At 46.9% G+C, this 15,437-nt stretch overlaps 1 protein-coding gene across 2 annotated transcripts in view; it reads left to right on the top strand.

Moving 5' to 3' along the window:
- LOC100773370 (dedicator of cytokinesis protein 1) overlaps positions 1–11,469 on the top strand; it is a 495,025-nt gene extending 483,556 nt beyond the window's left edge. For both annotated transcript variants that reach the window (XM_027409107.2, XM_027409106.2), the window contains exons 49-52: positions 568–766; positions 4,391–4,544; positions 5,758–5,909; positions 10,282–11,469. In XM_027409107.2, coding sequence (XP_027264908.1) covers positions 568–766; positions 4,391–4,544; positions 5,758–5,909; positions 10,282–10,377 — 601 coding nt within the window. In that variant the 3' untranslated portion in view covers positions 10,378–11,469. The remainder of the gene's footprint in view (positions 1–567; positions 767–4,390; positions 4,545–5,757; positions 5,910–10,281) is intronic.
- The last annotated feature ends 3,968 nt before the right edge of the window (positions 11,470–15,437 follow it).

The following is a 15,437-nucleotide window of genomic DNA, read 5'->3' as shown; positions in this document are numbered from 1 at the left end:
AGCTCTGTTAGATTGGGAGAGACAACAGGTGTGTATCAGGGTTTTTGCACGCTGTAGTCTTAATCTCCAATAGATATCACATATGCATTCATGTACGTCTGTGTTTGGTGGGTAGCATGTGTGTTCATGCATGTATCTTGTATTATGCTCGTGTATATGGAGGCTGAAGGACCTGATCAAGTGTGTTCCTCAGGATCTCTCTACATTCTTTTTTACGACAGGGTCTCTTATCAGACTCTAGCTCACTAATTCAGCTAGGCTGGCTGGGGAGCAAACCCAGAAACAAGCTCACACCACCACATTTGGGTTTTTCACGTGGGTTCTGAGGATCGAGCTTAGGTCTTTGTATTTGCAATGCAGGCAGTTAACCAACTGACTCTCCAGCCCGGCTTTGTTGTGACATCATCCCTGATGGGCCACAATGCATCTCTGAAACATTCCTTTCCTTGTGGAAGTCTGTGGTTACCAGAGAGCCTGGTGCATGACCCCTGATTTCACGTATCTCAGCTGGATAAAGAGCAGTAGCTGTCCTGTCAAGACATTGATTCAGATGCCTGTTTCTTCTAGATTTGCGCTAGAGCCTCTGCTGCCGAAGAAGATGCACTCCAGGTCCCAGGACAAGCTGGACAAGGACGATCCAGATAAGGAGAAGAAGGACAAGAAGAAGGAGAAAAGGAACAGCAAACACCAAGAGATATTTGATAAGGAATTCAAGCCCGCTGACAGCTCCCTGCAGCAGTCTGAGGCTGTGATCCTTTCTGAAACGGTAATTTAACGGGGGTGGGAGTCTGCATGGGTGACTGGGACCCACCTTAGCTCTGCATCAAACCAAGAGGATTGTCAGTTGGATTTTATTGAATTTTCAGGAAAAAAATAACAACTTGAAAGCCCTATGTCTTCTCATCTCTGACCTCAAATAGCCCAACAGTCAGAGACACAGAGCTGAGCTCTCTCTTCTCCCAGAACGCATGCTGTCTTGGCCTTCATCCTCTTTCAGAGGGGCTGGATGGGTCAGTTCCCTGCAGGGCCCTCACGTGTCTGGACTCCTCATAGCTCTGTTAGATTTGGAGCCCTCCGATGTCCTCGCACCTCAGAGAACAGAAGCATACTTCTTTCACAAATCATGGCTCATGGGCAGCAAATGTCCCCTCTACCCACTCCTACTGGCATTCTTAAGCCATAGTCACTTGCCTGAGGGTTATAATCCTTCAATGTGGGGCTGGTCAGATGGCCCCATACTTGATGATCTCAGTTGGATCTCCAGAATCCATGTGATAGAAGAAAACTAACTCCCACAAGTTGCCATGTGACCTCCATGCATGTGACACACACACACACACACACACACACACACACACGCATATACAAAATAAGTAAAGTAAATGTAAGTGTGCTCTCATCCCAAGATGAGTCTTAGACCTAGGCTTCCCAGAAGCACACCACAAAGTGTAGAAATGAGGCAGAGAGTGTTTCAGAGAGAGACCCAGGCATCTTTAGTGTCCAGAGTGACATAATCTTAGAGCCACCTCCCCTAGACATGGATAGTGCTTGACTGGTAAGCAACTGGAACTTGTCTCCCTGGGCTACAGCTCCATTTTGGCTATGATAAAGGGAATTTCACCAAAATTCTGAAGTAGGCATGCTTCTTAACAAGTCACACGAAAACATGTCGGAGGGAACACTCCAGCACTGACAACAGTCATATGCGCCTGCTTGACTCAAGGTGGGAGGCAGATGTAGGTGCCAGACCTGTGGCATGGCTCAGGAAGGCCACTGGCTCTTTGGCCTGTGGACATGTGTTCTCACTAGAGCTGGGCTCTGGTATCCCTGTGCAGATACTGGTGGCCAAGGGCATCGGGCCCAGGAAGCACTGGTCAAGGCTGGCTTGAATTGCTTGGGCACTGGGCCTCAGGCAGTACATGAGAGGTACTGGTAAGCCACTCTTCATTTTCTGCCCACTGTTCCAGAAAGCTGTGCTTCCAAATGCCCTCACAAGCCAAGGTCTTCTCTCTGGTCCCTCAGAGTCCTAACTGGTTGGCTCAGCTTCCTTCTTTGACATATTTACTCGGGGTCAGGCACTGTAGAGTCCTGCAGACATTTTTGTTAAAGCTCTGTCTTAAGATATGAAAACTGTACCTCAGGAAAGTAGAGCCAAGTAGCCAACAGGACCACAGTTGAACTGTGTGGGAGCAAATCCTAGGACACAGCGGATGCTGAGCCATCACAGTACAGTTTCGTCCTTCTCAATGATGATTGTCTTCCTGGACAACACCTGCTAATGACAGGGCCAGGTGCAACACCATGTGGGCATCTCAGATCACAGAAACTACACAAGGTCAGAGGACAGAACCTTGACTTTGCTATCAGAAGGTGCCTGAGGTTTAGAATGCCAGGGCTGCTGCCACGGAGTCTTACCCATTGGTCAGGTGTGGGGCACAGCACATCATATGCACTGCGTGGGCCATGCTGACTCTAGCGCCCCCTAGTGTTCTCTGATGTTGCTATGGCTTCCCCTCAATACACCTACACTGGTCTTTTGGCTTCTGCAATATTTTCCCCCTCCCTTTGGGGCTGGGCTCAGCTTCCTTCTTCATTTGCATCATTACAATATCTTGACCTTTAGCTGAGCCTCTCAAAGCTGGGCCTCCAGGCTACCATTTGCATTTCCCCAGGAGATCCTCCTGAAGCTTTGTGTTAGGAGCAGGGAGAGCGAGAGAAGGTCCTTACAGCCCACTCTCTGCACCAGCCCATAAGTATATCTTCCCGGGAGAACCAGGCTTGTAGCCAGTTCTGACCTCACCCAGCAAGGCTCTGGGGACTCTCCCTTTTCACAGAGAAGGGGCAGTACCGGGGCGTGGCACCCACACCATCTGCACAGAATGGTCTGATGTGTAGCCTGAGCCTGTGTGCTGCTCATTTATCAGAGGACCTCTTCCCTGCTCAGGACCTCACTTCTGGTTTCAGCAGCTCCAGTCTGAGATGGCTTTATGGGTCTCTTCTAAGGTAGATACAAAGACCCCCCCTGGCTCTTGCCATTCCCTCCCCCACAAAACCAGCTCATGCCCCAGGATTATGCTGAAACACCAAAGCCAGACCCTCTGGGAGACAGCCTCCTCTCCTGCTTTTCCACCAGGTTAATAGCATTTCTGAATAATCCTTCCTCAGAATATTTTGTAATTGCTGGTGTTCCCTGATGTGTAAGATCTGAGGCCAAGCTGTAAGAAATATATAAATTAAATTTACTGATGTTACAAACAGGGGAAAGGGTCCAGGTAGGGGAAAGTCAAGTATGCCCCAAAGCCCAAGACCAGCAGGAAGAGGAGAGAAAAGAAACTCCTGCTCGATAATAATACAGCTCAAAGAAATTAAATGATGGGGGAAGGAAATACCTGCCTTCCGGCTGAGGCCTTTAGACTTCTGTTTCATTCATTTAGGTTGTGTCTTGTTTTTGTTTGGGGGGTTTTTGGTTTTGCCTTTCAGGTTTCACTATGTAGCCCTAGCTGTCCTGGGACTCACTCTGTAGACTCACAGAGATCCACCTGCCTCTGTCTCCCAAGTGCTGGCTGGGACTGAAGGTGTGCACCACCACGCCCAGCTCTCTGTTCTATTCCGGATTCTTTGGGGGCATCCCTAGGTGCTCTTCCTAGGTACACAAGTAGCTTACAGCTACACACTTTCACTTCCATATTGTGTTCAAAAGCCTGCAAAGGACTGGGACCAAAGCTTGGAGAGTAGAGTGCTTGCCTAGCATGCATGAGGCCCTGGGTTCAATCCCCAGCAGCTCATAAACTCCCAAATGGCGGTGCACACTTGGAACTCCAGCCTCCAGGAGGAGGAGACAATCAGGATCAGAAGTTCAAAGTCATCCTTGGGTCTATAGCAAGTTCCAGGCCAGCCCATCCCCAAAGGCTGGGTTGAGGATTCATATGAATTTCTGTGTTAGTGGGGACAGGTTGCCATAACAAAGCACTGTACTCTCTGTGAGCAACTCAGGTGACAGAAAGTTGTTCTCTACCAGTTCTAGAAGCTGCAAGGTGATCAAGATCAAGTGTGGATGGGGTTGCCTGCTGCCCAGGCAGTGAGGGATTTTGTTCCATACCTCTCCTGGATGGCTAGCCATCTTTGGTGTCCTTTGACTTGCAGCAGCAGTACCCCACCTCTCCTTTATCTTCCCATGACATTCTCCCCGTTTGCATGCTGCCAAAACTCCCTTTGTTCATAAGGTCTTGTTGGATTAGGGGTCATGCTGACAGCATCTTAACTGGATCCTTTGCAAAACCCCTACATCCAGGTGGGCCCGTGTGATACTGGGGTTAGGTCTTCAGCACAGGAATTTGGGAAAACACAGTCAGTCCCTATAGATCTTTGTTCTTTCTGTCCCTCAACATAGATAAGCCCCCTGCGGCCCCAAAGACCCAAGAGCCAGGTGATCAATGTCATTGGAAGCGAAAGGCGCTTCTCTGTGTCTCCAACGTCACCGTCCTCCCAACAGACACCCCCTCCAGTTACACCAAGAGCCAAGCTCAGCTTCAGCATTCAACCCAGTAAGTGGAACTTCAAATGTTTTTCCTTAAGGTCCCCCTGACCGTGGTGCTTTGTTCAGGACCCTTTCCCCAACAGCAGACTGAAAGACAGATGAGCACCTGCCACCTGGGGGAGTCCCTCGGGTTGTAGTGGGAAATGCAGACTCAAACAGAAACCCACCCTCAGTGCCTGAGCTCAGCCAGGACCCAACCCGGGAGCAGAGCCCCTGTCTCAAAAAGAGGTCTTGAGAGCCACAGGGGGCCAGTGTGTTCTGGGACCTTGGGGCTCTGTGCTTAGTGGGATGTGCAGTGAAAGAGTTATTGGTTAATGCATAGTAACTTCTACTAGGGGTGACAGGTGGTTGCACAGCACCGTCAGCCTGTCACCCCTGCTGACTTGCATACTACAGGAGGATTAACTGAGGAGTGTTATGTCACATCCACTTTACCATAATGACCAGGCACCTAAGTGCCACTCCTGAGGACCACTGCTCTCCCAGCTGTATGCCGGGGGGGGGGGGGGGGGCAGGGGGGGGCGCCTCCAGGTTCACTTGTCAACTGCCCTGCTGTTTCCCTGTTATCAGATAACCGCTTAAGAAAACTCCAAAAAGCACCCACCAGTAAATGTGTCCATTTTCCTGTTTGGTGTAAGATAAAACATCTTTTCCAAGAGTATCAGCAAAGGCTGATGGAATTAGCCTACCTTAGTGATCCTCCCTCCGTTTATAAATGGCCACTTTTGTGCTTTAAGAACTCATTGTACCCCCACCCACCACCCACCCCCGACTCTGGAAAGCAACTGCTTCCCCTTCCTGTCTTATAATTCATGGGACTGCCCTGGTGAGTGAGCTGTGTGTGGCCGTAGCTGGCTGTGTGCCCCATCACTTTACCTATTGAGCTATCCCAGTAACAATGATGACAGGCTGACCACAAAGCCTGTCAGGCTTTCATAGTGGCACGCTTCTCTTGTCACACCAACTATGTAGATGCCACCAAAGAAAAGGAGGCTCATGGATGGTAGTATTTACACAGTGAATTAGTATGTTGCTTCAAGCTTGGGTACTCTCAGTTTCCTTTCTAGAACATTCCACCAGGAGAGAATTCCGCTCTTTGTATTCTTTGCTCCTCTTTGCCTTCTTCTCTATTCTGTAGAGGAGGGGGAAACAGGGGAGCCCAAGAGCCTTCAGGCCCAGGAGACTTTTTGGTTCTTTTGTAATTATTTCTCTGTATTCAGGTCTGGAGTTGAACGGCATGACGGGGATGGATGTGGCCGATGTCCCACCCCCTCTGCCCCTCAAAGGCAACATGGCAGATTATGGAAATCTGATGGAAAACCAGGATTTGATTGGCTCACCCACATCTCCACCTCCTCCTCCCCCACAGCGGGTAAGTGGGATCTCAATCATGGGTCTGGGTCTTTAGTTACTGCCCCCAACCTTCCCAGTCTCAGTGGGTTTACCTTGGACCCATGAGAAAACAACACAGGTTGGACCTGGATTTGATTTTGAGAAAAGAGTTGAGGAGTAAGGATTGAGATGTGGGCAATCTATGATTCTTCCTCTTAGCTCTAGCTATAGGAAGCCCCGCCTCCTGTACAGTGCTTCAGCCTTCCCCATTGCTGCCCTCGGTCCAAAGTCCTTCTGATGGGAATGCCAATCTTTGAGCTCTTGATAACTGCCAGCAGTGTTGTTGCCAAGAGGTCTGTCTGACTACACTAAAATGATGTGCTGTTCTATAGGGGAGGCCTTTCCTTTGTTTCCCACCATCTTGACCCTGTAGTTCCTCTAGGCAATGTTGCAGTCACACTGACAGATCCCTGGTGACCACAGGCACTTGCTGCCCGGAGAGTCCACAGAAGGGCTCCACTTTGGTTCAGAGACTGCATGTCCCGACTCACTGTTTTGTCAGCCCTCAAGCGCCCCCCAAAATCTTGGTTCAAGTTTTGGGCCTGGCTTTTTCCAGCAGTACTCAGGAGCAGCCAGACTGAACCCCTCTCCATCAGTAGTACCCAGGCTGGTCCCCACCAGACACTGTTTTTAAAGTCATTAATCAAGTCTAATGTGCTTCCTGATGAGCTGCCTGGGGCCTGCCTGCTAATGCAAACAGTAGAGAAAAGTCCTACACACCACACTGCAGTGGGTCCTCACTGTGGCTGGCATGCATTGCTCAGGTCAGCCTGTGGCCCCGGCCCATCTGCTTGTTTACAACTCAGACATGAGTAGAGAAGATAAGCTCAGAGAGGAGGCATAAGTCTGATTTACGCAGTCATGGCAGAATTGTCCACTCCATAGTTCCCACTCCCTGGCCACATTATTCATTGCCTTTTAAAGTTCAATCAGCTCAGGCTGGAGAGTAAAACACCCTAGTCCTTGTTTGTACAGCTGGTCATACATACTTTTTGCTGTTCAGCCCCTATAACATAATGTTGTGGCCACCAGAGCCCCCTGAAAGCCCTGATGATGTGAAATTGACTGGTGGCTACTACAAGGCACAGAGATTTTGTTTTCCTTTAGTCATAGTAAAAATAAATTCTTCATGCCATTTTTTTTCCTTCTTCAAGAGGCTTTTTACTGGGTGCTCTGCAAACTTCTTTTCTTCCCTTGTGAAAGCAGTGAGGGAGGGTTGGGGTGATGGCTCAGTAGGTAAAATGCTTGTCATGGAAGTAATATAAACTGAGTTTAATGCACCAGAACCCATGTATAAATGCCAGACATTTTGGCAGGCACCTGTTCTCCTAGCTAGTGCTGGGCACACAGGAAGGGCCCTGAAGCTCACTGGCCAGTCATGCTAACCAAACTGGTGAGCTCCAGATTCAGTGAAAGATCTCCTCTCAAATAAATAAGGTGGAGAGTGACTTAGGAAGATGCCTGATGTTGACCTCTGGCTGCCACATGCATGTTCATAAACATACATTTGTAGTAGCATATGTTTGAATACATACATACAGGCATGTGCACACACATGCACATACAGAAGTGCTTGGTAACTGTGCATTTGGTTGTTCCTGTAAGAAACTAAACAAACCGTCAGACCTTTTCTCTGGCATGCAAAGGACAGGTGGTTCTTCTGAAGCCCAAGTATCATTTATGAAGGAATAAATCTCCCTAGAGATACCAACTGGCCAGCTGGCCCTGGAGAAGGGAGTATTCTATAAGGCTAGAGGGCTCAGGAAGCTACTGAAATGTGAACTTGACCTCTCCAGCACAAAAGGAGACTCAAGGAACCCCAGGGAAGGGGAACCTTCACTTCCTTAGGGTGTTACATCCTAATCGGTTGATTATATCCTTATTTTATTAGAAAATCAAAAATGTCCCCAGGTCCTCTTATAATCGGAAAACTCTGTACTTGGAAGTGTGAACAAGTCCATTTCTGTCACACATCCACACAGGGGTGACAGATCCATCATCCTAAGTTGTCAGTGCCACTTGTGATTAAGTAAAGGACCGACATGCCCTAGCTGCAGTTCTGTTTATAAAGCTGCTGTAAATTCAATTAGATTAATTACCCAACTCTCTTTGCGATTTGTTTCTGGTTTAATTTGCAGCCTGAGCTCAAGTTTGGGTGACAGGCTGGTGGTTAGTGTGTCGTAATTAGTTAAGGCATCTTCTCAGGTGCCTCCCTCTGCACAGGTCTTAAGAGCCGTTTTTGGATAATGATCGTTCATCTGCTGTAGGAGGTGATCGATAGCCTCCCGTCATTCTCATCGATCGGCCTCGGGCTTGTCGGTGACTCTATCTCTGGTTGTTGCCATTTTAAGCTGTCATTCATTTCAGAATGGCTCGTATGGCCAGTCATGTGAGCTATAATTTTGCTTAATGGTGATAAACCCAACAATCTCCTGCTTGGTATTAAAGGCACCTCTGGCATCTAACACTGTATTTTCCTCAGACTGTGTTGGTCCTGACTATAGTTGCTCTCTGTTGGATATCACCGTAACTTTTACCTATAAACACAACTATAATGGATATTTTCAGGCCATCAAATCCATGTTGTTGTTTTTTTTCACAGTTCATATGAACCTTAAAAAGACTTACAAATGTACTCTTTACTTTCCTTTGGGGGGGGGTGTTCATATATGTGTGTGTATGTGCAAGTGGACATTTACATATCCATGAGGAAGCCAAAGGTTGACATCTGGTGTCTTCCTTAATGGCTCTCCATTTTATTTTTTGAGACAGGTCTCCCACCAAATCTGAATCTCACTGATTGGGCTAGACTGGATGGCCAGCAAAGCCCACGAATCCTCCTGTCAATCAGGCAGGGGTTAGAGGCCTGTGCTACTGTGCCTGCTTTTTTACATTGGTTCTAGGATCTGCACTCAGGTCCCTATGCTTGTGTGGCAAGCCCTTCATAACTGAGCCAGTTCCCAAGGCCAGATGATCTCCTGCCCTCTGTAGTCAGCACTAGGGTGATAGTGAATTTACCCATCAGTGAACCAGGATCAGGTGTGGCAGTGGGTAAGAGACACCTGTGTCATAGTTCTGTCCTTGAGAGCTTCTCTTACATTCAGCCACACTCCAAGAAATTGTGACACTTGCCCTTACATTACATGGTGGCTCTTGAACAGTTCTTGAGACTTCTGCCTGCAGTGGGCTCCCACCTCCCCTGGGGTGACAGTTTCTTTATCTGCTCGCTCACTGTGCCCTTGGGTGATAGAGTCACATCTCCCCGGTATCTCTTGTCAGTGTCTATGGCAGTCATGAGGGTCCTGAGAGCAGTAGGGCAGTGGCCACCCGAGTCATTCGCAGCCAGCATGGTACGTGGTTTTTCTGCCAGCTTTGTAGCTGTGTGTTCATTTTCTCCTTTAGAAGATATATTCCATTTGTTAGTTTTCTAATCTCCATGATGTGTGCTGAGAAACAGAGGGAGGGAAGGGTTGTTTGGCTCACTGTTTGAGGGCTTACAGTCTATTGTGGAGGGGAAGGCATCATGACAGGCAGCCCTGAAGTGACTGGAGCTTGTGGAGATGCTTTCTCCTATCCCACCTAAACAGGGAGCAGATGGATGAGAGAACCTGGAGATAAGCCTCAAGGCCTCCCTGCTACTAGCAACCCCCTTTTTCTAGCAAGTCTTTGCCAAGGGTTGACACAACACCCCACCCCACTCCACAATGGTGCTGGGGTCAAAAATCAAGGTCTTCAAACACATGAGCCTGTTAGGGAGGGGAGCTTTACAGTGAAACCATACCAAGATCTCAAGGCACTTTGTTGCCTATGGACCAATCCAGCCGGTCCCTTGCTTTTGTTAATGAAGTTTCCTTTACCCACAGCTATGACCACAGCTTCTACTGGTCCAGGTTTTGGCTGCTTTCCAGCCTGAGTGAGAGCCATGAGTAACTCACAAATTGTAAAACATTACATTCCAGAGAAAGCTTGCTGGCCTGGGCTGTTAGTTGAGAAGGCAAGGGAGAGTCTCTCATCACACCCTGGAGAGAGCCTTTTCTCTGGACACAGATCTGTTGCTAGGTCGATGACACCTGAATCTAAAACCACAAATAGTGATGCCTCTCAGGGGATCATTCACCATGTACATAGACACAGATGTCAAAAAACCCCATGGCTGCAGGGATGCTGGCTCTAAGCCAGGCAGGATGGAGCCACGTCATGGGGGAGGGGAGCAGTTCCCATTTTAAGTGTTCAGACTAACTTCCCACTGCTATGCCAAGTAAGACCCCCAGAAAAATAAACAAACAACAAAAATTGGTGCTTCTCTGAGGATACCAGTAACATGACAGCTTCTTCATACTCCTGTTTCCTAGCAACAGCCACCTCCACTGCCCAGCAAAACGCCACCTCCTCCCCCGCCGAAGACGACCCGAAAGCAGACCTCAGTGGACTCCGGGATCGTGCAGTGAATACACTGGGTTGAGAAAGCTACCCTCCCTTTTACATCTACTGTGCCTGCCGATTACCTCCTCCAGGACCTGGGATGCCTCACCTTAGTGTGATGGCTTTTCCCAGAAAGGAGTCCTTCCTAGCCATGGGACCAGAGACCCTAAGTATCTCAGAGCACAGTGGGACTGGGGCCCAGTCATACATACTCTGGATTTTATTTTGAAGTTGGAGCCTCTGAGAGTGTCAGCTTTTCAGATGGCCTCAGTCTTGCCCTGACATCCTCTCCTTTGTGCCAAATGACTTGTATTCATTTGCAGAGAGCTTAGCTGATGTGGCTTAGCCAAGTGGGAGGAATGAGGCCAGCCCTCCTCTCCCACCCCTACTCCCACCATGAGAAGCTATGCAGTAAACTTACAAGGATCCTCCTCATGCTGCCTCTGAAGCCCAGACTCTAGCTCACCCCCAAGGGCTGACTGCTCAACCCTTCCTTGCTGCATCTGTGGTGAAACTGGTGTGGTGAGTTTCACTTCAGCTGACATCAAGCAACAAGTGTACCCCTTCTGAGAAGATCTTGGTTTCCCTTGGCATAATTTAAAGTAGGGACATCTCTCGGTTACTAAAGAGATACTAATATATGGAGTAGAGACACCATTAAGAATACTGGATCAAATGGAAAGCATAGGAAGGTGAATTTTCATTCATTTTTTAAGTATGGCCCAGAGGTGGTTTTAATTGGGTGACTTCTCTGTGTTCTCATTGTGTACAGAAGTTTGTATATACGGTGGTTCTCAGAGCTCCTGTGAGTGTCTGTGACCCTTGTTTACTCCAGTGGGCCTCTGAAAATGAGCTCCTGTGTGTCTTCTTCATGTTTAACTGCTGGAAATACTTGTTTTTTAAATCCCACACATTAAATTGTTTTTCAGATTCCCAAGGTCCTGAAAATGTTGGTGGACAATGATTAAAAAAAAAAAAACAAAACTAACTTTGTATAACCTAATATTTTTATTTGATCATCTATATTTTTTTATTCACTATGATCATGATACTGTTTGTTCTAGGAGAATTCAAAGTTAATCACTGACAAATGAAAAATAAATGTTATTTAAAAAGGACTCCTTGTGTCTGGCTTCTTTTATCATTTAACTTAAAATATAGATGCTATTTTCTTAATGAAAAAACTAAAAACCACACACTTGTATATGTACCTACCCATCTTCCTCAAACATAATTGTGAGTGTGTGGGCACATGCCTGTGTGCACACATGTGTGTGCCCTCATATGTCCATTCATGTACATGAACCTAGGTGTCAGAAGTAAACCTTAAGCCCAGAGAGAGGTCAACCCGGATGAGAAGCTATGCAGTAACTTTGCTGTTTTGTTTTTGGGTTTTGTTTTTGATTTTTGTTTTTGGAGTCAAAACACTTTATTCAGAGACTTGGGGAAGACTGGAGAGGTCCACGCTGTCGTCCACTGGGCATATCTTGGAGGTCTACACATTGCTAAGAGCACGCAGTAACTCTGTAAGATTAAGCTGGACTGGCTGGCCAGCAAGCCTCCGAGATCTACTTGCCTTCACTTCCCCAGAACTGGTACTATAAGCACATTTCACTGCCCCCAGCCTTTTGTATATTGGTCCTAGGACTCGAGCACAGGCCCTCATGTTTGTGTGGCAAACACTTCCCCAACTGAGCCATCTCCTCAGCCCTTAAGCATAATTATTCTTTATTTTTGAAAGTTTTTCTTTATTTTCAAGAATCTCATGTATGCATACAGTGAAATATAACCATGTCTACCCCTCATTTCCTGCCTATAAACCCCCTATACGTACCATCCCCTAACTCAACATCCCCTAGCTCACCTTAATGTCTTTTTTTTTTTAAATGACACACTAAGTCTGCTGGCAGATGCCATTCACAGGAGCATGGGAAATCTAACAGTGGCCACAGCCTCAAAAAATTATTATTCCCCATCCCAGTAGCTTCTCATTAAGAGATGGAGCCTGGAGATAGATCATGTACTCCATCCATACCAGGATTTTAACTGGCTTGATCTAGTGCAGGTAACCACAGCTCTGTGAGCTCATGGCTGCATCAGCTGTGTCAGGTCCTGAGGACAGTGTTTCACAGCACCACCCCTACCTCCTCCTGCTCAAAAGTTCCTTCTACCTCCTCTTATGCGATGTTCCCTGAGCCGTCCTTTGGAGGGTGGAAAGCTAGTGTAGATGGCCCACTTAGGGTTGAGCGCTCGGTCTTTTATTTGTAGCACTTTGATAAGTTAAGTGGCTCTGAATTGGCTGCTGTCCAGTGCAAAAGGAAGCTTCTCTGACCGGAGAGCAGTCTATGGATATGAGCACAAATAGTTCCAGGTCCAGGTCACATGGCTGGGGAAGTCATAGGTCCAATCATAGAACCTACTATTGTTACTTTGCTAAATGGCCATGTTGTTAAAGTGCCTTCTAAATATGTATGCTTATACTTAAAATTTTGAATCATCACCGTTTCATTGCTTCTGGTTTGGAACCCAGGTAGAAAATGCCCATCCATGAACATGTCCTCACAGTCTACACCAAAATGCCCATTCATGAACATGTCCTCATAGCCTACATCAGAGTTTCACACTCCCACACTTCATTCCCCAGCTGGACCTGAGGGCTACCAGCTACATGTCCGGTGCTTCTTTCTCCCCTGCTTCTGTTGCTGATAATTTGAGAGATGACTTTGTCATGTGTGTGATTGGGCTTGAGAAGCCTGGGTGCTTGAGAGCCTTCTCCAGGATCTACCATGCAAGAGGTTAGATGGCAGTGGGTCCCCATGCAGTGTGAAGGTCTTTCAATTCCCTCCTTTGAAAACATGTTCAGTCTATAATGAAGTGCTTCTGTATCTACCATCACAGCCTGGAGAAGGCCTCTGTAGAAGCCAAGATGCCCCAGTACAACTTTTCCATGTGTAGTAGCTATTACAATGTATAGCAACTTCTAAGTATAATATAGCTGTTTGGGGGACTGGAGAGATGCCTCAGTTGGTAAGAACACTTGCTACACCAACGTGAATCTCCAACACCCACATAAAAAAAAAAAAAAAAAAGCATGTGTCCCTATAACCCCAGCAGTATGGAGGACAGAGACAGGAGAGTCATTGGGGACTGTTGACTCCATCCAGCTCTAGATTCAGTGAGAGACTCCTCTTTCAACTCAAGCAAATGATGAAGAAGGTGATAGAGCAGGGCACTTGATGTCTTCTTGCCTCACCACAAGCTTATGAGCAGTGTGTGTGTGTGTGTCTCTGTGTGTGTGTGTGTGTGTGTGTGTGTGTGTGTGTGTGTGTGTGTGTGTGTGTGTGTGACAATTGAGGTTTCAGGCCATCATTGATTATCTGTGACACTTTGGACCTGTGGCAACATGGTACATTGCGGCAGGAGTGGAGGAAGGAGGCCCCTTCACCTCACAGCTGGGTGCAAAAGGGTAAGAGAAAGAGGAGGGCCCAGAGCCCAAGATATCCTTTGAAAATTCTCCAGTGACTTGAGAGTATGCTACTAGGCCCCAACTTGGTTACTGCTTCCCCATGGTACCAAAGGCCAGAGACCAAGCCTTTAATGTAGGGGTATATCTGGAACATTCCAGTCTCAGACCACAGGGCTAGCTTGTATACCAAAGCTCTAATCAAGGAGAAATGTCCTGCTGTGCCCATGGTTCTCTAGCTCTCCAACTTCTGGAATGAGGCTGCCTGGAAGGTTAGCCTCTGGACACAGTGATGGGTCCTCTTCTCCGGTACAGGGTTCCCAACATTGTCATAGTCACCTTTTAAAGAGCCTCTCTAATACATTCTTTTCCTCCCCATCATTTCCCATGGAAAATTTTTCTTCACATGTTCTGTGTTAGTTGTTATCTCATTGTTGTGACCAGACACCTGCATGAGGAACTTGGGGATTAAGGGTGAGTTTTGGCTCACAGTTTGAAGGTTCAGTCCATCACAGTGTGGAAGGCATGGCAGTCAGAGCATGAGGCAGCTGGTCACATGGCATCTGTAGTTCAAAAGCACCAAGAGATGAATGGAGGTTCAAACTTTCTTCTTTCTCTTCACTCTAATACTCCAGCCATGGGATGCCGCTACCTACATTCAGAGTGGACCGTCCCATTTCCATTAACCCAGCCTAGAAAATACCTTCTAGCCAGGCCCAGAGATTCTCTTGGGTGGTGCAAGATCTTGTCAAGGTGACAGTTGTTAAATTATCCACTACAGATACTGTGTGTGTGGGTTATGAATATCTATTGAATAAGAAGATTTTTTTTTTTTTTTGCACCAAGATTCAATTTACACACTCTGGGGTCGTTATTGCATCACTGAATGCAAACTCAAAACTGGAAGGTGAGTCTCTTGTGTTCTATTTTTCTTTGATCGTTAGGAAGTTCAGGGCCACATTTAGCTCTCGCTGAGTTACTTAAATCTTGGTTTAATTTCCTTGGCCCTCCAGAATGCTCTCTGGCCTATTAAAAACCCACCTTTACTTTTAACTACCCCATTTAATATGCACTTCCCTCATATCTTTATTCAAAGTGGGTAGCATCTAAGCTTTATCCTATAAATGGAAAAATCTTTTTTTCCTATTTAAAAACCACCCTTGGTGCCTGAAGATTGCCACCTAGTATCTAAGGAAATTATTTAAAAATCAATTTTAAGATTATCCTTTCATGCAAAGATTTGATCTCTTTAATTCTTTACAGATCGTATTATCTTCTGCTCTGGATTGTCTATGGCACTGGCCTTCACAGATCGTGTTCATAGAGGTCTTTGTGGCTTTAATGCCTTTCGACCTTTGCTTTTTAGTTCTAGATTTAATTGCTTTATTTTCCTTGTTTTAAAAGTCTATTTGGTAACTTTCCCTCTGTCTTCTCAACATGCCTTTTAGAACTCATTAAACACCTACTGTCTTGTTGGGGGTGCTCAGAAGGGTATGGGGTCTCTAATCCTTTGACCCAAGTGTCTTAAACTTGGCAGACTCTGTTGACCCCTCACCTACATAATCTGTTGTCCCTGCCACTTGCCATGAGATCTAAGTTAGTGTCCTAGGCCTGAAAAGGAGT

Source organism: Cricetulus griseus, chromosome 3 (genome assembly GCF_003668045.3).
Source record: "Cricetulus griseus strain 17A/GY chromosome 3, alternate assembly CriGri-PICRH-1.0, whole genome shotgun sequence".
In the NCBI taxonomy this organism is placed as follows: domain Eukaryota; kingdom Metazoa; phylum Chordata; class Mammalia; order Rodentia; family Cricetidae; genus Cricetulus; species Cricetulus griseus.
Note: the sequence above shows the minus strand (reverse complement) of the source record. Positions and strands in the feature narration are given on the sequence as shown.